Source organism: Crotalus tigris, unplaced genomic scaffold (genome assembly GCF_016545835.1).
Source record: "Crotalus tigris isolate CLP2741 ecotype Arizona unplaced genomic scaffold, ASM1654583v1 scf7180000018224.911827, whole genome shotgun sequence".
NCBI classification, from domain to species: Eukaryota; Metazoa; Chordata; class Lepidosauria; order Squamata; family Viperidae; genus Crotalus; species Crotalus tigris.
In genome coordinates, this window is record NW_024096891.1 from 631,405 (window position 1) to 655,860 (window position 24,456).

Below are 24,456 nucleotides of genomic sequence, written 5' to 3' on the forward strand. Positions count from 1 at the left end.
CGTGGGAACTAATGTTGGATGCAAATATGGTCTTACCAAAGCATTATAAAATGGCATTAACACTTCATGTGATCTTGATTCAACTCCTCTGTTAATGCAGCCTAGGACTATGTTGGCTTTTTTGGCAGCTGCAGCACATTGCTGACTCATATTTAAGTGATTGTCCACTAGGATTCCAAGATCTCTCTCGCAGTTATTTGGCAACAAACACACATGACATATTTCTTTGGTTGTTGTTCTCTTGTATAGCTGTTTTTAATTGAGAGCAATAAATACATAGTTTATTGCAGCTGCATTGCTCAGGTTCTTACCGTGGGATAAAGGAATTCATTGGCAAGGAACCATGCAAAATGTAAAGGGTAAGAATGTAGCCATCTGTCAAACTGTGTGTTCTGTCAACACTGAAGGTGATTCAGTGAGAATCTACATAGTTTCCATGTGAGCAACAGGGCTATTTTGAAACATCGTGTTTTCCTTTTTATTGTTTATATTTTATGTTTTATTACTTTTTGTATTTAAAAAGTGTGTGTGAGAAAAAAATAAAATCAGGTAGAAAACCCCATGAAGTTTCAAATAGCAAATAGTTCAACTTAACTTTTAAGCACAGCATTAAATCGTGACCACACAAAGCAGCTTTTCTATTACATCAATAGATAGCCAGCTCATAAATAGAAAAGGAGCATAGACTGGTAAAATAAGACTCTGCATAACTTACAAGTATTACTTGTACCTTCAAAGACAAGTATACATTATTTATGTATTCATTTTAATTTATTGGCTGCCAACACACACACACACACTCACACTTTGTATATGAAGACATGGATGTGGCTTTAAGAATGATATATTATCATTAAATATAGCTAGTCCTGTTTTAGCTACCAGAATTGGAGCAAATAACTCAGTCATTAAGCAAAATGGTTATTAAGTGAAACCAGGATTGTGCTTAAGGTCTTATTTCAGCTATCATTTCCTTTAGACTTGAGACCCGTGAAGGTTATATTTGTGAGGATTGATTATAAAGTTACTTTTTTATCATGGTTGAATAAATGAGACAGTTACCTAAATGAGAATTACCTGTAAGATTCATTTTTGCAATATATGACTTTCCCCATTAAATCAGTGGGGTTTTTTTTCAAACATCTTTTTCAATCCATTGTGATTTGGGATGTTTTTAAAAATCATATCTTTACAGTCACAAATGAAGCAACTTTACTTGATATAATAACTATTTTCAGATATTGAAAAGAATCCAAGCAATAAACAAAATCCCAACATTTCCATAGAAACAACAGAACCTATAGGAGGTATATGAGAGGATGTTAATATGCTGACTTTGATAATGTGTCTGCCATTTAAAAACCGATTCAGTTCCAAGAAGCAGTGAAAAATACTGACATCTTACAGTACATCTTACTGACATACACATACAGATACACACATACACATATAAATATTTACCTGAAATTCTCTAGGGACCTCTAGTGGCTTAATTCCAGAAAACAATAATATGAGAAAACAAGACATTTTCTTTTCAACTAGTTGTTGAAGCAAAATTCAAATTATATACTAATAAATCAGGTTATTAACATTCATTTAAAAATTGGGGTGGCAATAGAAAATCCATTTCAGAGAGACACTGGGCCCTGGGTGAAATTATCCCAAACTGAATCTGTTAAATATCTTCCTGCTTCCAACATTAGGATAAATATGTTAAGGGAAAATGTCTTCACAAGTTTGCTTCCAAATATATATATATAAGCATCAGATATAAAAGGGGAAAAATCCATATACATTCAAACATATCTCCAGTCTTATAACAATTTGTTTTTAAAAAAAACTATTCCAAAAAATTGAATTGATAGGTTACACTAAGCAAAAACGTTTTACTTCGTTTTGGACTAATACGTTTTATGAATCAAACCAACTATATTTGTACTTAATAAATCATTGCTAAATAAACTATGGCTTAACAAAATTTGATATACCTCCATTCTTACTTAAATTTAGGCTTTTTTGTGGATTATACCATCAATTTTATTTTCTGAATCTGATTATCGTGGCCAAGAGATCTCTTTTTCAATGTTGGGTTAAGTTTATTCTGCGATTAATATATAACTTAATAAATTATTGTATTTTTGTTCAGGTTTTCTAATTGAAATACCTGCAGTTATCCATTTTATTATAACTACTTATTTTAATTGGTTCTGTCTCTGTGACATGTTTAGCAGTTGTTTAGAAAGGTCATCAAATCCAATTCCATGTGTGGAAAGTCAGCCCTCCAGAGAAGGAAATATTAAAAGGCAGAAAAATATATTTCTTCAAAGGATCTTAAAGAGGCAGAAAAGCATGCCCAGTTTTCTTAATAGTCCTAAGTCTCCTTCCCCCAAGCAGAAACCAGCTCTGTAGAAATGCAGATGTAAATAATCCAGGAAAGCTAGAAGCTTAGGAAGACAAAGACACCTAAAATCTACATACCCCACCCAAATGCTAAAACAGGACATAATAGGATTAACCCAGGGATGTCAAAGGGCACACCCAGACTCAGGTCAGAATACGTGACACAGGAAATACAAAGCCTCAAACAGGAATAGGAAACAACTCCAAACAAAAGCTCCCACTCCCTACATGTGCTCTCTCTCTCTCTTTTCTTCCAGAGCCATCTTTCTGTCTGGCTCTCCTCCTCAATAAACTGCAACCTTTCTAAAGCAGTTGCCATGTTGTTTATTCCTGGCCTGGACTGAACCATGATGAAGACTTTTCCTTCAACAGATGCTTACTTCAAGAGGTGCTAAAGCATTTTGAACAAGTGGCTCTCCAGCCTCTGTTGAAAGACCTTCACTGAACAGGACCTGGATTAATGTCCCCCTAAATTCAACCCACTGGTTTTGGTCCTGCCCTTTGGGGCAACAGAAATCAAGTGAACCCCTTTCTTCACTTTGCAGCCTTTTAGATAGCTGAAGACTGCTATCATCTCTCCCTCAATCTTTTCTTCTCTCCAGTTTCTCAGAGGATTCGGTTTCTAGACCCTTCATCATCTTGGCAGTCCTCCTCTGAACTTGGTCCAATTTATCCATACCATTTTTGAACCATGATGCCCAGAATTGGGCAGATATTCCAAGGGAGAACTGACCAAGATAGGCTAGGATAATCCTTTCTGGAAATTTAGACTCTGTGCCCATTTAGTCACCCTAAAATAACATTTCTTTTTGTGATTTTTCTCCGAACTGATAGATCTAGGCCAGGGGTAGGCAACCTTGGCTCTTTTATGACTCGTGAACTTCAACTCCCAGAATTCCTAAGTCAGCATAGCTGGTTCAGGAATTCTGGGCATTGAAGTCCACAAGTCATAAAAGAGCCAAGGTTGCCTACCCCTGATCTAGGCTTTTCTTCACAGCTATTTGTCTGAAATGGTATAGGGTCTCCTGCTTGATGAGGGGGGTTGGACTAGAAGATCTCAAGGGTCTTTTCCAACTCTGTTGTTCTAGTGGTTTCTCATCCAAGAACCACCTTAAGCTTTTCAGTTGATTCCACTCTATATAGCCCTCCACATCCATAACAACTACCTATTCACAATTCAGATTGGACACCCTGTAAATAGGAATCACAGCAAGATCAAACTGTGTGATTATCGGTAACCTATAGATAGACACACAAAGACCCACCAGAATTCCCAGACTCTGCTCCCCTTTTAGTTCAGTCATGCACCCCAGTTCTTTTAAGACAAGGGTCTTCAAACTTGGCCCTTTTATGACATGTGGACTTCAACTCCCAGAATTCCCCAGCCAGCCTGGCTGGGGAATTCTGGGAGTTGAAGTCCACAAGTCATAAAAGGGCCAAGTTTTAAGAGAAAGTCTTTTAAGAGACAAGAATTATTTGCACTCCTTAGAATTCCGGTTCCCAACTGACCATTAGGAGTAGAAAATTAAAGGAAAATGGACAGGAAATGCTCCGCCAATCAGGAGTAGAAGGAATTATTGCACCTTCCTGAATTTAGATTCGACTCTCTTTCGATGTGGGATGAGGCTCCCACATTTTGTTTTCCCATGAAGTTTAATCCAGAAGTAGTATGTTGCTTTTGCTCTAACTTTAAGTCTTTGCTCGCACTTCCGGTCTAAAACTGAACTACAGTATTTTCCTCTTTGCAAGAGGGCAGAGAGAATCCGGCTAAGAGCGGCGCAGTTTTGTCCTGCCCCCGAGAAGCCAAACGACCAATCCTGATCGTATTGTACCGGAAGCTTAAGCGATTGAGCCACTCTAGCCTTCTTTGTTACATAGAAATCCCCCCTTTTGCGCCGTCGAGTTGTTTCTCTATGATTTCGTGTGCGGTGGATGCTGGCCTGTGGGAGGAATAATGGCGGGGCGGGCCTAGCCGTGCGGCGGTAACCGCGAGCCTTGGGTCGAGCTACATGGTGGATCTCGTATGTGCTTCAGAACCCGGAAGCTGCTCCATTTAAGCCAATCTTTACAGCAGGTAGAAGTAATTACGATATAAATGTGGTGGTAGGGATTTTTTTTTACGTGCTACAGCTACAGAGTTTTCATGCAATCCTAGGTTTGCGCGCAGAATCTATTCAGAATTCATACGACAGTCCTGTAAGAACAGCAGCACTATCCCCCCATCTCTTTCTTGCTAAAAGAGAAGGGCTTGATCGAGGATTATTTAGTATGCTCTTTCTCAGTCTCTCCATGTACGATCCGGAGTAACACTATTGATGTGCCTTACACGGTCCGGCTAGGTGTCAATCTCTAGCCAGTTTTAATTGAACTTGAAAAGCTGAACAGCTAATACTTGGATGGGAGACCACCAGGAAATCCCAGGGATGGAGAATAGACTTGGGAATTTAAAAAAAAAAATCCCAGAAGGCAACACTGGCCAAGTATTGATGTACTCCTGCCTAGGAAACTACATGGATCTGTCTAGGTTTTTGAAGAGGCAAGGTGATCTTTTTAGAGTGATTTAAAGGAGTTAATCTAATCATGTGGATTTGAACTCAACTTGAAAAAGCTTTACCTTACAGGGTTATCATACAGGGGAGAGGTGAGATTAGAACGGGTAGGCAACCTTGGCTCTTTTATAACTCGCGGACTTCAACTCCCAGCATGGCTGGCTCAGGAATTCTGGGAGTTGAAGTCCACGAGTCATAAAAGAGCCAAGGTTGCCTACCCCTGGATTAGAACAATGTTTTCCTCCTTCTCCTGGGGCACTTCCAGTCATGTGGACTTCAACCCCCACAATTCCTTAAAATGGCCTGGTCATTGATGAGAATTCTGGGAGCTGAAGTCCCTCAGGAAAGTTGGGAACTGCTGGATTAGAATAAAGAACTTTCTTGGAGGCTGTTTTGTGGTTACGTTTCCACCCCAGTTTACTTGATGCAGCAGATTGAAGTGTTTAAAATAGTGCTGGATAGATTTGTATTGTAATAATTGTAATTAAGAAGGGGGTGTGTGATGGCTTAATGATTAAAGACGCTGAGCTTGTTAGCTGAAGCTGACACCTTGGGTTCGATAGGGTGAGCTCCCATCCTTATCTCAGCTCCTGCCCACCTAGCAGTTCGAAAGCATGCAAATGCAAGAAGATAAATACCGGTAGGTACCACTTTGGTGGGAAGGTAACAACATTCTTGCGCCTTTGGCATGTAGGCATGCTGGCCACGTGACTGTGGAAAATGTCTTCAGGCAACGCTGGCTCCCTCAGCCCTGGTGTTGGACACGACTGGACAAGGAAACCTTTATCTTTAATTGAGACCGTCTCAATTCTTTGAAACAAAAGTGGTCTGTTTATGATATCTGTATGTATCTGTGATACAAGGTGTTAATTGTAGTCTAACTTAAGTACTGTAATATAAATGTTACAATCAATACCATGTTTTATTAACATAGAGGCAAAGATGAATTGTATTGTGTTTGGTAGCTTTCCAGCAATAGATCTATAACTTGATAATAGAAACTTGTCAATTCAGTTATTTGCTGTCTTGGTGATAAGATGGGTAGAGAAATGCCTAAATGAATGATAGGTAAGTACTGAAGGAAGTCATCTGATATTGCACAAGGGTTGTTGCTGTTGTTAGTTGCGAAGTTGTGTACGACCCATCGCAACCCCATGGACAACATTCCTCCAGGCCTTCATGTTCTCTACCATCTTCTGGAGTCCATTTACGCTCACGCCTACTGCTTCAGTGACTCCATCCAGCCACCTCATTTTCTGTCATCCCCTTCTTCTATTGCCCTCCATCTTTCCCAACATTAGGCTCTTCTCCAGTGAGTTCTTCCTTCTCATTAGGTGGCCAAAATATTAGGACTGAATGGCATCAAGAAATCCTAAACATAAAACATTTTCTTTACAACAGATATGTGAAAATATTTACTCTGTATTTTAAAAAATAAACTAGTGATTATTTATTGAATTTGTTTGCCACCTATCTCACCTAAAGACAAGGATAATGATGCCTCATTACCAGTTGATTGTTGAAACATGCTTTTCTTAATGAAATTGTTTCACTAGCACACTGTATGTCTAACTGCTCTAACTACGGAACAAAATAAAAGCTTCTGATAGCAAATAGTTCATATTAGTGTATGTGTTTTTAAGTATGCATTGTTTCATCCATTGCAAAAGGTAAAGAAAGGTTACAGTGAGATTTATATGCAGATTTACTTTGTAGCTGTTGAAGGCTGAAATGTAGTTTTTTAAGCACAATTTTATTGCATTTAAGTCTCACCTACCCTTTCTGCATCAAAGATATTGTAGGCAAGGTTTTCTTTAATTTTATTTAGTAGCTATCTTTAATGGCCCATGAGAGAAAGGTATAACATCAAATCTATCAGAGACAGGGTACAGAAAGAGCAAAAACTGAATGAAGCAAATATATTTGCAATTCTGATAGAGGCTTTGATGTAAGAATAAAAATAAGTTGTTCTTGTTTATCATCCTTTACAGTCATTTTTAGGAAATCCTCAAAAGGCTTCCAAAGAATAGAAGTGTATTACATATTAAAATTACTTTTTGAGTCTGTATCTGTCCACATTTTCCCATCTGAATCCCTGGAAATTAGAAAGAATATTACTTATTCTTTTGTGTGTTTTTAAAATGTAGGTATATCATTAGGGCTTTGGGGATGCAGCAGCAAAATGAAGATACACCTCTACTTAGAACAGTGGTTCTCAACCTGTGGGTCGGGACCCCATTTGGGGTCGAACGACCATTTCACGGGGGTCGCCAAACAACGCAGTCCGCCATTTTTTCCCCCCTTTTCCTTAGCTGTGCTACTCCCTTTTATTCTATTGGCTTTTGAAAGCCAATAGAATAGACTTGAATAGAGTCTAATTCTATTGGCTTTCAAAAGCCAATAGGAATTGTCCAGGCTGTCTCTGCCCTGCTGAGCCTGCCAAAAGCCCCATTCTGCAAACGGTGCTGCACCAGTTGAGTAGTCCTCAACTTACGATTGGTTGAGTAGTCCTCGACTTACGACCGGTTGGGGGTCGTGGCATTAAAAAGGTTGAGAACCACTGACTTAGAATTACCATTTTGTGTTGGCTTCAGCAGCACCAAACCTCTAGAATTCAGTATAGCTTGCTAAGAAATGAAGAGGCATAACAATGGCCTGCAACTGTAAGAGAAACTGTTTCCTGGAATAAGATATATTGACCAAGCTTTGTTTTTGTTTTACTATTGGAGGTTTTAGCCTACATCCATGGTGTGAGTTTGATTCCATGCTTTTAAGATGACCACTGCTGCTCGACCAACCTTTGAACCTGCCAGAGGCGGAAGAGGGAAAGGAGAAGGGGACTTAAGTCAGCTCTCCAAGCAGTATTCTAGCAGGGATCTTCCTTCTCATACGAAAATCAAATACAGGTAAAGGCCACGTTTTTCTTCTAGTAGTGGTGTTGGGAATTGATTCTGGTAGAGGGGCTTTATTTTGCCCAAATAAAGGAATGGCTGCCATTTGTTTTCTTTCTGGAATCTAGCATATTGTCTGTGTGGTATAGTCATCATTTGTCCCCGAGACAAATTCCTTGTGTGTCTAACCACACTTGACTAAATAAAGTATTCTGTTTAAGGGAACACCTGATACATCTGGAGATTTATGAATCTGTAATCCCGAATGGGTCACTGCTGAGGCCAGCCATAGCTTCATGTAATTTCTTATGTGCTATCAAATGAGTTTTAGTGACCACATTTATCACAAAACAGGGTAATTTGTTCTTCGGTTTTTTGGAACTCCACTAATAAATCACCTAAAGTTTAAATTAACCTTTAATTCAACAGATTATGTGACATCGGATGGGTGTCACTTGTTAACCACCACATAGATTTTTTTTCCATAACGGTCTGTCCTTGATTTGGTCCTTTAGGTCTTCCAATGGTGCACCATTGCCACTAACTGAGATCATGCACGTTGTTGCTGGTCATCCTCTTCATGTAATCACTAGGAGTCAAATTCAGTTTAGGGAGACTTTGCTCCAATTGCAGTCCTAATTGGACTTAACATCAGACCCACCTTTCCATTATAAAATGTGCAAGGATCATACCAAAGTATATTAAAGTATAGAGCTGGGCTTGTATAAGTTTATAAATTTTTCAGTTTTGGTACTGAAAAATAGGCTAAATATATATTACACCAAATAGCTGACATAAGAAAATAAATAAGGTTTGAAATGAGAATTTCTTTTTCATTATGTACAAAACAACATAGTCCATTCTTGCCACATTCTGTTTTTCTTCTAGATTATTTATTTATTTTTGGCAATTGAAACATTACTTTATTCCAACCCACTCAGAAGCATCCCAATAGAAGAAAAGTGAGCAACAGGAACAAACAAAACACAGCCAAGGAAAAACAAAATATCACAAAAATGCCACTATGCGGAGGGCGCAAACTTCATGTCTCCAAATGCTCTGTCAAAGAATCACATTTTCGCAACCCTATGGAAACTCATCAGTTAGATAATAGTTCATTAATTTAGGGGCAAAATGTTCCCCCAAAGGGGAAGGCCAACATTGCAATAAACTAACTAGACGCTCCCTGGAATAGAACTTAAGGCAGAGGTCCCCAACCTTTTGGGCACCAGGGACCGGTTACGTGGAGAGGTTTTTCTGTGGACTGGAGGGGGTGCGGTTTTGTGTGCTGCCTGCAGATGGGGCTTTGCTTCTTTGTGTGGACCAATTGCTGGCATGCCAAGGACCGGTACTGGTCCATGGACAGGGGGTTGGGGACCCCTGCCTTAAGGGACAAGATGCTCAGCAGGTTTTCTTTCTCTGATCTTACTGGATGGCAGATCCATTTCGGAGGGGCTGATCTTGAAGACACCAAGGCCCCGAGCTATGTTGGATGTTAAAGATAACAACTAACCCCTTGGAAGAGGACTGACAACCAGTGAAATCCCTAGAGTAGTAAGGTTACCTGAGCAAATTTAGGTGCATTACTTGGGTAGCTAGGTGTTGAATTGGGTGATATTTCCAAATGGTCTTCATAGGAGCCTCACTTAGACCACATTTCAGCAGTGGACGTGAGGAAGAAGCTGATCCAGGCATTCTGGAATGGTTTATTAATTTCAGAAGATTTTATGTTCCAAAACAGGGAATGTCTTCTGGTATTCCAGAGGCGTTCTGGCCACAAAGTCAACTTCTGAAAGATGCCCTCATGGAAACATACTGTTTAAGAAACTTTCCGAAAGCAGATCGTGCTACTGTGGACTTCCCTCTTTCTCATTTCATTTTCTTGTCCGTTGTGCTACAGCCGCTTCGTTTTCTTGACTCATGTTCTTAAATGTGCTGTTTCTTTCAGGCAGACCACTCAGGATGCCCCCGAAGAGGTGCGCAACCGCGACTTCAGGAGAGACCTGGAGGAGAGGGAGAGAGTTGCAGTGAGAGAGAAGAACCGAGACAGGCCAGCCCGAGGTTGGTGCCACCATCCTGGCAAAGAGGTTTTGTGTGGTTGATCAGCCTCTGTGGAGATAGCTGTGGATCAAGTACAGGCCCAGGAAGTTCAAAAAAGGGTTCACTAAAGTACATTTTGAAAATATTCTATGGGGTGGTAATATTGTAAGAAATGAATACAATTGATAAATACAAAACCTCTCCCAGATGCTAGAGCAGGGCAGCAGTCAATAGCACATTACAGATAATCCCCATTTAGCTTCCACAATAGGCACTGGCAGCTTGGTTGCTAAGAGACATTGTTGCTAAGTGGAAAAATCACATGGCCATGCCTAGGCTTACAATTTTACCTCAGCTTTCCTTTTTTTCTTCATGCTTTGGAATACTCACCCTGGCAATGGGATAATTAGCAAGAATGGAATTAATGTTTATATTATTCATTGGAGAGGAAGGGATTAGAAGAAAGTAAGCAAGCAAATAATGGAGAAGGCACATTGAAAAGAAAGCTGTGATGCCAGTTGTGAGCCTAGCACACTCCCAGCTCCCTAAATTGATTAAAGTTTTGTCAGTTACAGGCAGCAGCTGCAAGCCATTCGTTAAGATTACAGACCTAAGCTTTTTAACTTAAATTTTAACTTTTGAGGGAAGTGCTGAGCTGTGGAGAAAAGCAGCTTGTTCAGGAAATTTCTTCACTCTACAGCAGGGGTCCTCAACCCTGGCAACTTTAAGACTTGTGGACTTCAACTCCCAGAATTCCTCAGCCAGCAAAGCTGGCTGAGGAATTCTGGGAGTTGAAGTCCACAAGTCTTAAAGTTGCCAAGGTTGAGGACCCCTGCTCTACAGGGTGTGGTGAGGAGAAAAAAAATGGATCAGGCAAAGGACACTGTGTGATAACTGATTGAAATGATGAACACACACCTGAGAGATGCTGCAGAGGTCATAAATACGGCCATTAGTCACAAAGTTACTTTTTTTTTATACCTGTTGTAACTGTGAATGGTTGCTGCCTGAGGCAGTAGCTAAGCAAAGTCTTCCAATATTGTAAATATATTACAGAGAGAATGTGAACAGCAAAAAGGGTTATAAATTGAACAAATAAGAGATGAATAAAAATTCCAGAAGGAAATGTGTTAGCAGTAAATACTGTGGAGCAGGGGAGGAAGGTTGTTGTAAAGCAATAGCAATACACATAGTCCTTGACTTGCGGGCTCAATTGAGCCCCCAAAATTTCCGTTGCTAAGTGAAACATTTGTTAAGTGAGTTTTGTGCCCATTTTACAGCCTTTCTTGCCACAGTTGTTAAGTGGACCACTGCAGTTGTTACGTTAGTAACATGTTAGGTGAATCTGGCTTCCCCCATTGACTTTGCTTGTCAGAAGGTCACAAAAGGTGATCACATGACCCCAGGACACTGCAAAGGTCGTAAGCATGAGTGAGTTGCCAAGCATCTCTATTGTGATCCCATGACCATGGGAATGCTGCAGTGGTTGTAAATGTGAAAAATGGCCATAAATCACTTTTTTCAATGATGTTGTAATTTTGAACGGTCGCTAAATGGATTGTTGTAAGTCATGGACTACCTGTATTGAAGGACTTTTTAAATATTTGGGAATGGTTTTGAAAGGCAAAAATTGCTTCACAACTTGTCACTATAGATAAAAAGGTATATAAATAACTTCTCGCCTTTACTCTAAGGAGTGTTTACAGACTTATAAGCAAAAATCAACTGAGATTTTTAGCACCTTCCTCTACCTCTTTTTTTCCCCAGTTAGAGAAGCAGTAATACAACTCTATTAGAATTTAGATACACTGAAATATCGGTGTCAACTGGTAACGTTTTTTTTACATGTCAGCTTTCATTTTCGTATTCACTTTTCTTTCATTGCTGTTGGTCACAAGTTCTTTTTGTTGGCTCTGTTTCTTTCCCAGAACACACCACTTCCTCTTCAGTCTCCAAGAAACCTCGACTCGATCAGATCCCTGCAGCTAACCTGGATGCAGATGATCCTTTGACAGATGTACGTATTTCAAACAGTTTGGGTACCCAGTGGTTCTCTTCTGTGTGGTCCATTTTTTTTTTTTTGTAATTTTTTTTTATTTTCAATTTTACATTACATTCATAAAAAATACTTCAGATAAAGAGTAAAATAAATTTATACACACAACTTTCGGTATTGCTCACCCATTTCCCCCTAAACCGCATCCACCCTCTAACTTCTCTCACTTCCCTTTTTCCCTCTTCTTCCTCACTCTTCCCCCTCTCTTCCTTCTCAACCTTCCTACTTACTTCTCCCCTTCCTCCTATCTTCTCACTCGGGATGCAGTCCAGGGGAAATGTCCGAGCGATTCCTCTCTCCAAATTAAAACATCAATATTATACACAATAAAACTATTTCTACTTATCTGAGCTATTTAACCTTCAACCATCTTGATCCACGCCTAGCTCGTCTCCTGTGATGGTTAGTGCAGTCCAGGTCAGATAAGGATTAAGATCATCACTTCTGTCCTGATAAATTTTTAAGTCAAGATTGAATCTGCTGCATACATGGCATCCACTCTGCTGCCACTAAATTGTGAGAAAGGAAGGGGTAGATTCAGTGGACCTCGAGTTTTCAGAATTGGCACAGGGTTTTCTTCGAAATCAAAATAAATTATCCTAAACATGGCCACTGTAATTTACAAAATGGGGTGCTCTTTCCTTAAACTGGATTAATATAGTAGAGTATGACATGTGAGTTTCCTGATATTAAAAGGTAAATTTTTGAATGGCTGGAAAGGGAATCTTTACAAGTATTGCAAACCATAGAGCTCTTCTTTCTTAAATTTGGGGAATCTTAAACATCCCTCTAGTTACTGATAAGCACTTTTGAAATTCTGAGAATATTTATTTATATCCCGCCTTTGTTGTTTTTATAAACAAGTCAAGGCGGTGAACATATCAAATACTCCTTCCTCCTATTTTCTGTACAACAGTCCTGTGAGGTGGGTTGGGCTGAGAGCCAATGACTGGCCCAAGGTCACCCAGCTGGCTTTCATGTTAAACGTACTCTCCTAAAACACGGGTGGGTGTGGCCAGTCACTAAACACCCATTTATTGGAGAGCAAAACTCCTGGCAATCTTTATAAATACCCCACAACTCTCTTCATAGTCTCAGCATCTGTTTTTTTCACACACGTGACGAAGCACTGGGGTTTGACTCCCATCATTTTTATTTCCTAAAATGTTTTTTTTTCCTGCATTTTTAATGCAAAGCATTGAAGTTGTTTGAAGTTAACACATGGCAGTGTGCTAGCTTCTATGTATTTTTGTTTCAATTAAAAAATTGAATAATAATATAAAATCAGATAGAGTGTAGATCCTGGTAGCACCAGGGTGGTGTCATGGGATTATTAGAGATCCAGGCTTTAGGATTAAATAATATATGTTGCGATTGAACCTAATAAGATTGATAGAGAGCTGAATTGAAAATATAGTAACTTAAAAATGATTGCATACATGGTTTTTTCCCCCCACAAAAATACGTTTCATTTGAAAATATTGATGTTCAGTTAGGAAGCTTCAGAAATAGAAATCTTTAGCGAGTTACAATTTCTGTGGTAAAAATTTTAAACTGTAACATGCTTGCTTGATTGGAAAACTGGAAATTGCAAATTGAATAAACTTACAGATTTTTCATCAGTAGAGGTTTGATCAGTTGCTTGATAAATGCATTATATATGCATGTTTTATTATATGACATAGGGAACTGGAATTAAGTATTTTACGCCAGTAGGAGGCTAGTGTGCATTTCAGAAATAAATTGGAAAAGATGCATCAGCATAGGTGAAGCACCTGTCTGTTTTTAAAGCAGCTGCATCTTGGGAAGCAGCAGGACTAATTTGATCAACGGCTAGATAATTGTCGTGTTTGGGTCTCTGTGCAGTCCAGAGTTTCTCTTTGGAGTAGAATCTGAAATACTGCTTCTTGGGTATAAAGTGAACAGTCTGCTGATTTTACCGCATCTGTAGGAGGAAGAGGAGGAGGAAGATTACGACGAAGAGAGCGATGATGATACAGCTGCTCTGTTGGCTGAGCTAGAGAAGATAAAAAAGGAACGAGCCGAAGAGCAAGCCCGAAAGGTAAATACTTAATTTAAGTTTGCTGATTCAGTGACAAAATGAAGATGGGTAGCGGATCAATATCTTTTGGGGCTACCATTATTTATTGAAAATGATTCTTTTTTCATTTGGGGAGAAATTATTTCATACCTCTGCTCCCGAAATTGCATTTGATTGATAGGTAATGTTATCCATTCAATTGTGTCCTACTCTCTGCGATTCTATGGGCCAGGTCTGTCCACCTCTTCCGACCTTGCCCTTGTTGTTAGTTGCAAAGTCATGTCTGACCCATTGCGACCCCATGGACAACGTTCCTCCAGGCCTTCCTGTTCTCTACCATCTTCTGGAGTCCATTTACGCTCACGCCTACCGCTTCAGTGACTCCATCCAGCCACCTCATTCTCTGTTCTCCCCTTCTTTTATTGCCCGCCATCTTTCCCAACATTAGGCTCTTCTCCAGTGAGTCCTTCCTTCTCATTAGGTGGCCAAAGTACTTGAGTTTCAACTTCAGGATCTGGCCTTCTAAAGAGCAGTCAGCGTTGATCTCCTCTAGGACTGACTGGTTTGATCGCCTTGCAGTCCAGGGGACTCGCAGGAGTCTTCTCCAGCACCATGGTTCAAAGGCCTCAATTCTTTGGCGCTCAGCCTTTCTTGTGGTCCAACTTTCACAGCCATACATTGCAACTGGGAAAACCTTGCCCTACTTCTTTGATTTTTTTTCTAATGCTCTGGCTGGTGTCAGCTTTGATGGTGTGCATTTGACTAGCCGGGCACATTTAGGTTCTATGAAATGGAAAATGTATACGGCATGATGAACACCAGCTATCCTCTACCCTTATTTTCCTCTCAAAAATCTTTTTCACCTAACAGCTGTGAATCATTCTTCAAAGCAGTGGTAGTAGCCACTCATTGCCAAGTCTTTAGAAACAGAAAAACTCTTCAGTTTCCCTTGTGAGATGCTGGTGGAAAAAGATGCTTATTGAAATAAAATCTAGCCAAAGCATATTTTATAGTTCTGAAACTTGCTAGGGGGGAGTGAGGTCTAATAAAAGCAGTTTGCTGCAAAGAATAGAGAGCTGGCAGTTCACCAAGGAGGAGAGAATTGTTTAGCCTCCGATATAAGTAAACAGTTATAATCATTTCTTGGTAATCCAGACGTCTCAACAATTTGAGTTTTGTCCACTACATCCAAGCAAACTAGCTATTGCATATAAGCCATGAATGTGCAAAACTTTCAGTTCAGAATGATTTTGAATTTGGAACATTTTTCCGTTCCCAGATGTGATTATTATTTCTAGAAATACATTTAAATACCACTAGAGGCTGCTAGAATCTGTTCAGGGTAAAGTTTTCAGTCAGGCACCTTCCAGATGGACTGAATTGCAGTTTCTATCTTGTCCAGCCAGCAGGGCCAAAGAAGGGTGGGAGTAGGACTCTAATGGCACCATGGTGGGGAACAAAGGTCTGTAGCTTGCTTATTACAGGAATAGTTTATTTGGATATTCCCAGAACTGTGCCCTTTTTTTTCCTTCCAAAATGTACCAATTATCCGTTTTGTGGTATTTTTGTGGTATTTTTCTGGATCCCACCTGAAATCTTTTCCAGGATATCATGAAGTACTTTCAGAAGAACTCAGTTTGCCCTCAGAACTGTTGGGAATGTTCCTTCTAGTGAACCTTCCAGGGAATATCAAAATATTCTATTGCTAGATCATTGAATGTTGTATATGATCTCTTATTACTAGGGACCTGCAGTGCTTCGGGTTTGAATCTAAAAAGATACTTGGAAGCATTTGGGAGTACCTCTCTGTCCCTCTTTAAAGCAGCCCCATCATTTTATCTACCAAAGCACAGCTTTGTGATTCTGGAGAGAATTAAATTGCAAACAAAACTCCTTGTTTCTGGGCCAGGGTGCACCAAAGTACTTTTTTTTTTTGAATCAAATATAAAGCATCACACTGCTTCAATTGTTATCATTTGCTATGCTTCTTTGGTTACTCCTTTGAATTTACAAAACTGCTTATCCTGCATTGGATCGCTGGTTTACCAAGTACAGTCATCTTTGCTCTGATTGGCAGCTGCTCTCTAAGTTACCGAGCAACAGTCTTCCCACCTCCCCTCCCCTGCACAATTTTGCAGAATGAAATTTTTTTCTATGGCTGGTTTAACCCCGTTATGTTCCTGTATCCAAGCCATGTGATTTTCTGCTGAGCGTCAGCATTTCTGGAATGTTATGCTTGTCCTGAATTCTGTTTATGCCTTACATCTGGGGTAACTAATATGCCTGTCTGGGAAATGACAGTGATGAATATATGTAGTTCATGCCTGTTTAAAATTTTGATCATGTAGAAATTGAGTTTACCTTTTAGCCAGAAAGCAGTGCAAGGCAAAATTATATACTGAATAATAGTAAAGGATCAGATTTAAGTTAAATGACCTTCGTTGTAATGGCTTCTATTTGTAGTTGTTCCTAAGGTAATATTTATGGAATGGATCAAATAGAATAGTCCCATTTAGATGAAGTGAGTATAGGAATAAGAGCAAACATTTTAATGACTACATAAATACATTGGTTACTTAATTGAAGAATACATATTGGTCTGTTTAAGTTCTTATCCGGTTTTTATCATGCAAAGGATTTTTATATGTCTGTTCTCACAAATCTTGTAGCGCACTAAGAAAAACTTGAAATCTGGATTTCCCACACCCTGAATTTAGCTATTACATTTTTAACTCATGTGATTGTCTATTTATCTTAACATTTTTGCTTGTTTGATATGCCTCCAATCTCTAGATTACAGTCTATTTGTGGAGGATACAAGCAGTTTAATCTTTTACCACCTGGCCCAGACTAAATCAGTTGGTATTCACTCTCCAATTTCATCCAAAGGATAAGCACTCCAACCATTTTTGCTCCGAGCAAACAAAGGTTAAAAGTTGAATCTGTCACTCAGGAACCGAAGTTTCAAATTCCCTGCCATGATTCCCCTTGCAATTTTTATTGTATGCATGCTGAAAATGAGCATAGTTTAGTCTGGTTTGCTATGGGTGACAATTTTGGGGTGGTTTAAAATAATTTTATCATTACCATATGCATATTTGGGATTTATCAATAACATTACAGTTTGGGCAATTGTGTAAATTACTTCTTGAAAAATCAGATTTCCACTCCATTCTGCACTGGGCAGACACCACTGCAAGGACTCTTTAACATTTTAGGAAGGATTCTGACACACTGGACTAGGTTCTGAGAAGGACAAGAATGATAATCAGGAGATTAGAAACTAAGGCCTGGGAACAAGATTAAATGAGTTAGCAGTATTGAGCCTTGAGAAAAGATAAGGGTGAGGATAGGACAGCAAACTTCAAGTTCTTAAAGAGGCAGCCAAGAATCCTTTTGTGTCATCCTAGAAAGCCAGACAGACAATGATGGTTTTAAGATACTGCAAAATGAATCCAATTGACTATTAGGAAAAAAGGTTTTATCTCTTATGGGCTCCCCTCAGCTGGTTGCATTTAATAAAGGCTGTACAGATAGTCCTTGATTTACAACCGATTGCTTAGCGATTGCACAAAGTTACCTTCCCCAGGTACTTATGACCTGGTTCTGAAGTTGTAACACATACCCTCACAGTCATATGACAGCATTTACGTCTGTTTTGCGCAAAAAAAAAACAAGAATATGATTTTGATCATGGTGACTGCTTAACTACTGCTGCAAAAAAAAGTTGTAAAACAGATCTGGTCATATGGACGCCTGCTTTACAACTGTCACGACTGAAGACCATCATGAGCAGAGTCCATTAAGGTTTTAAGTTGAGGACTAGCAGTAGTTTAGATTTTCGTACCAGGTAGGTAAGTAGTCTTAATAGCCTCTTCCAACTTCCAGGTCTCTATGGTTTTGAGCCCAACTGAGTTGCACAAACTAGGTTACTGAAAGTCTGTGGAGATTCTCAGTCATCCAGGTCATGGTTGTTCCAAATGTGCTTTTTCAGGAGGCAGCGGATTTTCTTGGGTTTTTTTTTTTTTTGAAGACATTTCACTTCTCATCCAAGAAGCATCTTCAGCTCTGACTAAATGGTGGTGAATGAAAGGATTTATACTCCTTGCAGACAGCTGGTCATTTGCATTCTTTTAGACCATAGTTCTCAACCTGTGGGTCGGGACCCCATTTGGGGTCGAACGACCATTTCACGGGGGTTGCCAAACAATGCAGTCCGCCATTTTTTTCCCCTTTTCCGTAGCTGTGCTACTCCCTTTTATTCTATTGGCTTTTGAAAGCCAATAGAATAGACTCTCTTGAATAGAGTCTAATTCTATTGGCTTTCAAAAGCCAATAGGAATTGTCCAGGCTGTCTCTGCCCTGCTGAGCCCGCCAAAAGTCCCATTCTGCAAACGGTGCTGCACCAGTTGAGTAGTCCTCGACTTACGACCGGTTGAGTAGTCCTCGACTTACGGCCGGTTGGGGGGTCGCGGCATTAAAAAGGTTGAGAACCACTGTTTTAGACAGTCACTGAGGCCACTTGGAGGTTTATCTGTGTCCTCAGGGTCACCTGAGTAGTCCAAATGGTTCCTGTAATCTGCAATATTTTTCTGGAAATCCGGTCATACTCCCACACCGTTCAAAGGTGTTCATCTCAAAATGCACGGCTAAAAGTCTACGGAGATTCTCAGTCATCCAGATCACGGTTGTTCCAAAGGTGCTTTTCCAGGAGGCAACTCGACTTTCTTCTTTTTTTCTTTGAAGACATTTCAATTCTCATCCAAGAAGCTTCTTCAGCTCTGACTGGATGGTGGGGAATGGAAGGATTTATACTCCTTGCAGACAGCTGGTCATTTGCATCCTTTAGGTTACTGAAGCAGCTTATTCTGTCTGTTGTATTTTGAACTATTATCCAGGGTTAATGTCTAGTGTTAGGCCAGGATTATTTGTGGCACTGCTGTCTCTGATTGGTTTAGTTCCTCCCATGAAATCCTGGAGAGTGGGCAGGCGTCAAGTTCCTTCCATAAAACAGTGTCATTTAGGACACGGGTAGGCAACCTTGGCTCTTTTATGACTCGTGGACTTCAATTCCCAGAATTCCTGAGCCAGCCATGCTGAGGGGAAAGGGAGAGGTTTCCAAGCTGAGCCATGCTGGCTCAGGAATTCTGGGAGTTGAAGTCCACGAGTCATAAAAGAGCCAAGGTGGCCTGCCCCTGATTTAGGAAGATATGTCTCAGCACCTATCCTTTGGGATATGTTTTCTCCCCAGGATTTGGATGGGCCTGACCCCACGGACCTTCTCCAAGGCCTTGAAAACATGTCTTATTCCCCAGGCAACAATGTTGGATGTGCTCATCCTGCGATGACCTGGCTTCAGTTTTGCTACCTTGTGGTGTTTTGTTTGTTTTGTTACTGGTTTTTTTCTGTTTTTATATTTTTTTAATTATAAGTCAGGTGCCCAAGTCACTCTTTGTGAGTTGACCGGCCATATAAATCACTGAACAAATAAATAAATAGCATAGATTGTGTACCCAGAAATTTTAGTTCTGCGGCTTAACACATAATTGAACAATTTAGGCCATTAAACATCTTTACTGGGTTGTTGTTGTTGTTTTGCTAAGGTTGAATTTTTTTTACCCATCTAAGTAAAATCTAAATTACCCTAGTTTGCCTTCTGGGCAGAAGTAGAGGATATGGTGAAGCTAGACCAGAGTTTCTCAACCTTGACAATTTTAAGGCATGTGAACTTCAACTCCCAGAATTCCACAGCCAGAAATGCTGGCTGTGGAATTCTGGGAGTTGAAGTCCACATGCCTTAAAATTGTCAAGGTTGAGAAACACTGAGCTAGACCCTGTTTTGCTAACTATGAGCATGAGCAGATTCCTGCATCAAAGGCTTCCATACATGTGCTCTTCATAGCGTCCACACAACTTTGAAACCAGAGAGAGACGTTCTGGAGCATTGTTCCTGCGGAGACTTTGGGCAGCATCCTTTACGGCAGTGGTTCTCAACCTTTTTAATGCCGCGACCCCCAACCGGTCGTACGTCGAGGACTACTCAACCGGTCGTAAGTCGAGGACTACTCAACTGGTGCAGCACCATTTGCAGAATGGGACTTTTGGCGGGCTCAGCAGGGCAGAGACAGCCTGGACAATTCCTATTGGCTTTTGAAAGCCAATAGAATTGGACTCTATTCAAGAGAGTCTATTCTATTGGCTTTCAAAAGCCAGTAGAATAAAAGGGAGTACAACAGCTAAGGAAAAGGGGGAAAAAAATGGCGGACTGCGTTGTTTGGCGACCCCCGTGAAATGGTCATTCGACCCCAAATGGGGTCCCGACCCACAGGTTGAGAACCACTGCTTTACGGCTTGTCCCTCCTGTAGCCATCTGTTGTATAAACAAGTTTGGAGAGATGCGCCCCAAAGTTTCCTGGAGCAACGTAAGACACTGGGATTTTATTTTTACAAGTCATTCTTTGAACGTCTCAACAAGAGAGTACAGGAGCTTCAGCCTGAAGGTGAACTCTTCATTCCTTGGACTCAACGCTGCCTGCCCTAGATATCTGGAGCCAAAACCTCAGAACAGATTCTGGCTATAGTCCTGTATTTGGTATATGCTTATTTCAGAAATGGAAACCTGGCACTACAGACATAACAAGAAACTTGAGTGCACCACAAAAAGACTTGCAGCTGAGTCTTTAGCTGCTTCTACAGCAGTGGTTCTCAACCTTTTTAATGCTGCGACCCCCAACTGGTCGTAAGTCGAGGACTACTCAACTGGTGCAGCACCATTTGCGGAATGGGACTTTTGGCGGGCTCAGCAGGGCAGAGACAGTCTGGACAATTCCTATTGGCTTTTGAAAGCCAATAGAATTAGACTCTATTCAAGAGAGTCTATTCTATTGGCTTTCAAAAGCCAATAGAATAAAAGGGAGTAGCACAGCTAAGGAAGAGGGGGGGAAATGGCAGACTGCGTTGTTTGGCGACTCCCGTGAAATGGTCGTTCGACCCCAAATGGGGTCCCAACCCACAGGTTGAGAACCACTGTTCTACGGGGATCTGAAAAGGAAACAGTCCCCTTTTATAAAATCATGGCACCCCCCTTTCCTTCTCTTGGCAGGAACAAGAACAGAAAGCTGAAGAGGAGAGGATACGGATGGAGAACATCCTAAGTGGTAACCCTCTGTTGAACCTTACGGGACCAGTACAGCCTCAGATAAATTTTAAAGTCAAGCGAAGGTATGGAGAGGTTAACGGTATATTAAATCGATTCTCAGGTTTTTTTTTCCACTGGACTGTGAACAGAGTCATAATTCCAAAAACAGTTACACTGGATTTTAATTGGATGGTTTAAAGAGAAAATCATAAAGACACGAGCAGTTGTCTCCCTGTACTACAAATTCAAGCTCCTCTTGTTTATTTCCCTATACTTCCCCTGTGCTCAAAGTATAGGGAAACAAACAAGAGGAGCTTGTTTACAAGAGAGGCTGTGAACCAGGATGTACAAAACTGAACATTTTACTTAGCACAGAGTTCTCCAATGTTTCCGGCTTGGCCGACTAATGTGGGGAGGAGGGGATGGTTTGGCCGGCAAGCGCGCACGCGCAGCTCCAGTTCCATGAGCGGTGTGCACCTGCACCTGCCATGCACACACCAATGGAGCACATGTGCTTGCTCACTGCTCGTGTGAGGATGTCCGTGCACTCGCTTGCCAGCTGTTTCCACAGCCCAGTTGCAAACCCCTCACGGCCCATTTCTGGGCCATGGCCCACAGATCGGGGGCCCCTGGCCTAGCAGAAACTCCTGAATCACAGTCCAGAAGTAGGTTCATGATGGAGGGGTTGAAATAGAACATGCCAGAACTCTCTGGCACATACCAGTCCTTGGTGAGTTTTGCACATCTCTATAATTATGAATCAACCAAAGTGTACAGGTTTTTTTTCCTGTTATTGTTTTAAAAACCCTGGTTACTTCTACAGTCTTAATATTCTTACTGTAGGGTTTTATTTTCAACCCTCACAGGATGCGGTGTTTCCTCTGTAATTGATTTAATCCAGGGTCTTGGTTTCTACCAAATCTTTAGGATTGACACAATTTCCCCAGGCTTAGACTCAGAGGGACTTCTAAAAGATAGAAGTCTAGAACCAGAGAAAAATCACTAAAATGTACATAGGAAGGAGTCAGGGCACATTTTTAAATTCCTCCATTCCCATATAATTAACTTGTATTACATTGGTTTCCATTGGGAAACAAGGCAATATATGCCTTTCCTAACATCTGTTTCTACAGAAGTTTGTTTTGCACAAAAAAGTCCTTAGACTCTACTTGTCTAAATTAGTTTCTGACTACAGTTTAGATATAGCTTATTTGTATAATGGTAAATCTTCATCTTAAGACCACTTGTAATGGACCTACCTGTGGGTTAATTACAACCTGGATTAGCAGTTACAACTATTGGAGTGGGTGGGACTGCAGTCATGTGGCCACACTTTGGATGCTCGGCAAACGGCCCTGTTTACAGCCTTTTGCAGTGTCCTGTGATCACATTTTAGTATGATTTTAATCAGTTTTACCATAGGTTTGCTTAACAAGCCCCACACTTGCTTTACAATTGCTGCATTTGCTTAATGACCACTGCAAAAACTATAATAAAATCAGGTGACTGACATGTTTTATGGCCATCGCAACTTATGACCAAAATGGGCAGGCTCCGTCATGGTCATAACTCAAGGACAACCTGTATGGTTTCTGTAATTAACTCATGTACGCATTCATAAACTCCTGTTTAGGAAGATCCGTAATATAAATAAAATCAGGACTGTCTGGGGGAAATTATAATATTGGGCCCTTGTTTTATCTGTCCAAATAGCACTTACTGTGTTTTCTTAGTTTCAAATGTCATTTACCACATGACATTTCATATACATTTCATAGGATTTTCAGTTGTTCCTTTGTTTTCTATAATATTCTGTTGTTCTTAGCCAAGATGAAGTTACTCGGAATGGTTCATCCTTAATCTGGCCATGGTCCCAATCATTTGTAAATGATAACTGCTTCTCTCATGCAGTTCAGCCTGCACATGTTCACATAGGTTGTCCCTGGTTCAGCACTCAACCTTCCAGAAGGGGAAATGTGCCAGAATATTATAGTGTGGACCAAAAATCTCTGGCTGTGCTTCTCACATGTAGATTGTTTCTTTCCTCTTTTAGGTGGGACGACGATGTCGTCTTCAAGAATTGCGCTAAGGGTGTAGACGAGATAAAAAAAGACAAACGATTTGTCAATGACACGCTGCGGTCTGAATTTCACAAAAAGTTTATGGAAAAATACATCAAGTAGGGTCTCGTTTTTGAATAGTCCGTGTTGCCGATAGGTTGTGTGGGGCGCACGTCGTTTGACTTCCATCGGAAAAATGCTGGCTTGGATGGAAAATCTGTCCACAATGGGCAGGTATCCTCCATGATCATAGGTGTCTTTTTAACTTAATTCCTCATCTGGCATATTTTGCATGATTTGTCGTTGTAAACTTATTCCCTGGCCTCCCCCTCCTCCTCCCCCTTTCTTGAAGATGTTGGTTTCCTTATTGCGATGAATTTATGTTCACCGGAAAATCATTCTGTAAATGTTTTGAAAATGACTTCCAATAAATCCTTCACTTACGAGACTGTTTTCTTTGTTAAACCTACATTAGCTCCCTCTCCTGCTCTGCAAATTTTGTACTCTCCCGCTCACTCAAATGGGAAAGCTTGGGTATGTTTTTAGATTCAGCAGTGGTCCTTCTATCTTCTGTGACAGGAAGCATCCATTATTAGTTCTGGCTAATGTGTCATCTGCAAACCCTTCATGGACAAGCAGCCTGGCCGTTACTCCTCAGCACCGGCAGCCTCTAGTTTAGAATTAGGCCCTACTTCACCAAAACCCCATCACAAGGAAGATGGGGTGGAGAGGACAGGGGTTGAAAAAAGGAAAATGACAGTGTCGGGTGGATCATACCCTATTCTGAGAGGTAGGAACCCAGCAGCTGTAATGGTACGTAGGAAAGACATTGGGAGACAGAGTGAAGACTGGCTGCCTAGGGAACAGTCAGATAAGAGACAGCATGTCCTGCAATTGGATAGAGGGTGGAGCAAGAAGCTCAGAAGGGACCCGCCCTAGTTTCTTGGGTGGCAAGGAGAAGGCGGGAGCCTTGTATCTTCAGACTTGCAAGAGTCCCTTAATGCAGCTTTACACTTAGCTGTAGACCTAGCTTATCTTTGCAGGTTTCCTGTCTACCACAATGATGGTGTCGTTTTGCTGCTTTTCCTGATATGCCCTTGGGTGGGAGAAGAGTAGACAAGAGGATTTTCACTTGTGTTTCTGAATGAAAATGGGGAACTGCTTGGCTTAACGTTATGTCAAAGAATTGGTGACGGGCCTGCCTTTTAGTCTGGTTCAGAATAGATTTGCTAGCTAAAGATAGGAAGATTCAGATTTAGCCTTCTTCCCCTGCCCTGGTGT

The 24,456-nt window shown here is 40.7% G+C and overlaps 1 protein-coding gene across 2 annotated transcripts; it reads left to right on the plus strand.

Annotated features, from left to right (window-relative positions):
• The first annotated feature begins 4,313 nt into the window (after window positions 1-4,313).
• Window positions 4,314-23,621, plus strand: CWC15 (CWC15 spliceosome associated protein homolog). Of its 2 annotated transcripts, none has more exons than XM_039349075.1 (7): window positions 4,314-4,474; window positions 7,686-7,855; window positions 9,789-9,901; window positions 11,809-11,897; window positions 13,888-13,998; window positions 21,080-21,198; window positions 23,169-23,621. In XM_039349075.1, the coding sequence occupies exons 2-7, from the start codon at window positions 7,725-7,727 to the stop codon at window positions 23,296-23,298; spliced, it is 693 nt and encodes a 230-aa protein (XP_039205009.1). In that variant the 5' UTR covers window positions 4,314-4,474; window positions 7,686-7,724; the 3' UTR covers window positions 23,299-23,621. The 2 variants fall into 2 exon arrangements, with proteins under 2 accessions (XP_039205009.1, XP_039205008.1); XM_039349074.1 differs by having other exon boundaries at window positions 4,315-4,474; window positions 7,679-7,855.
• The last annotated feature ends 835 nt before the right edge of the window (window positions 23,622-24,456 follow it).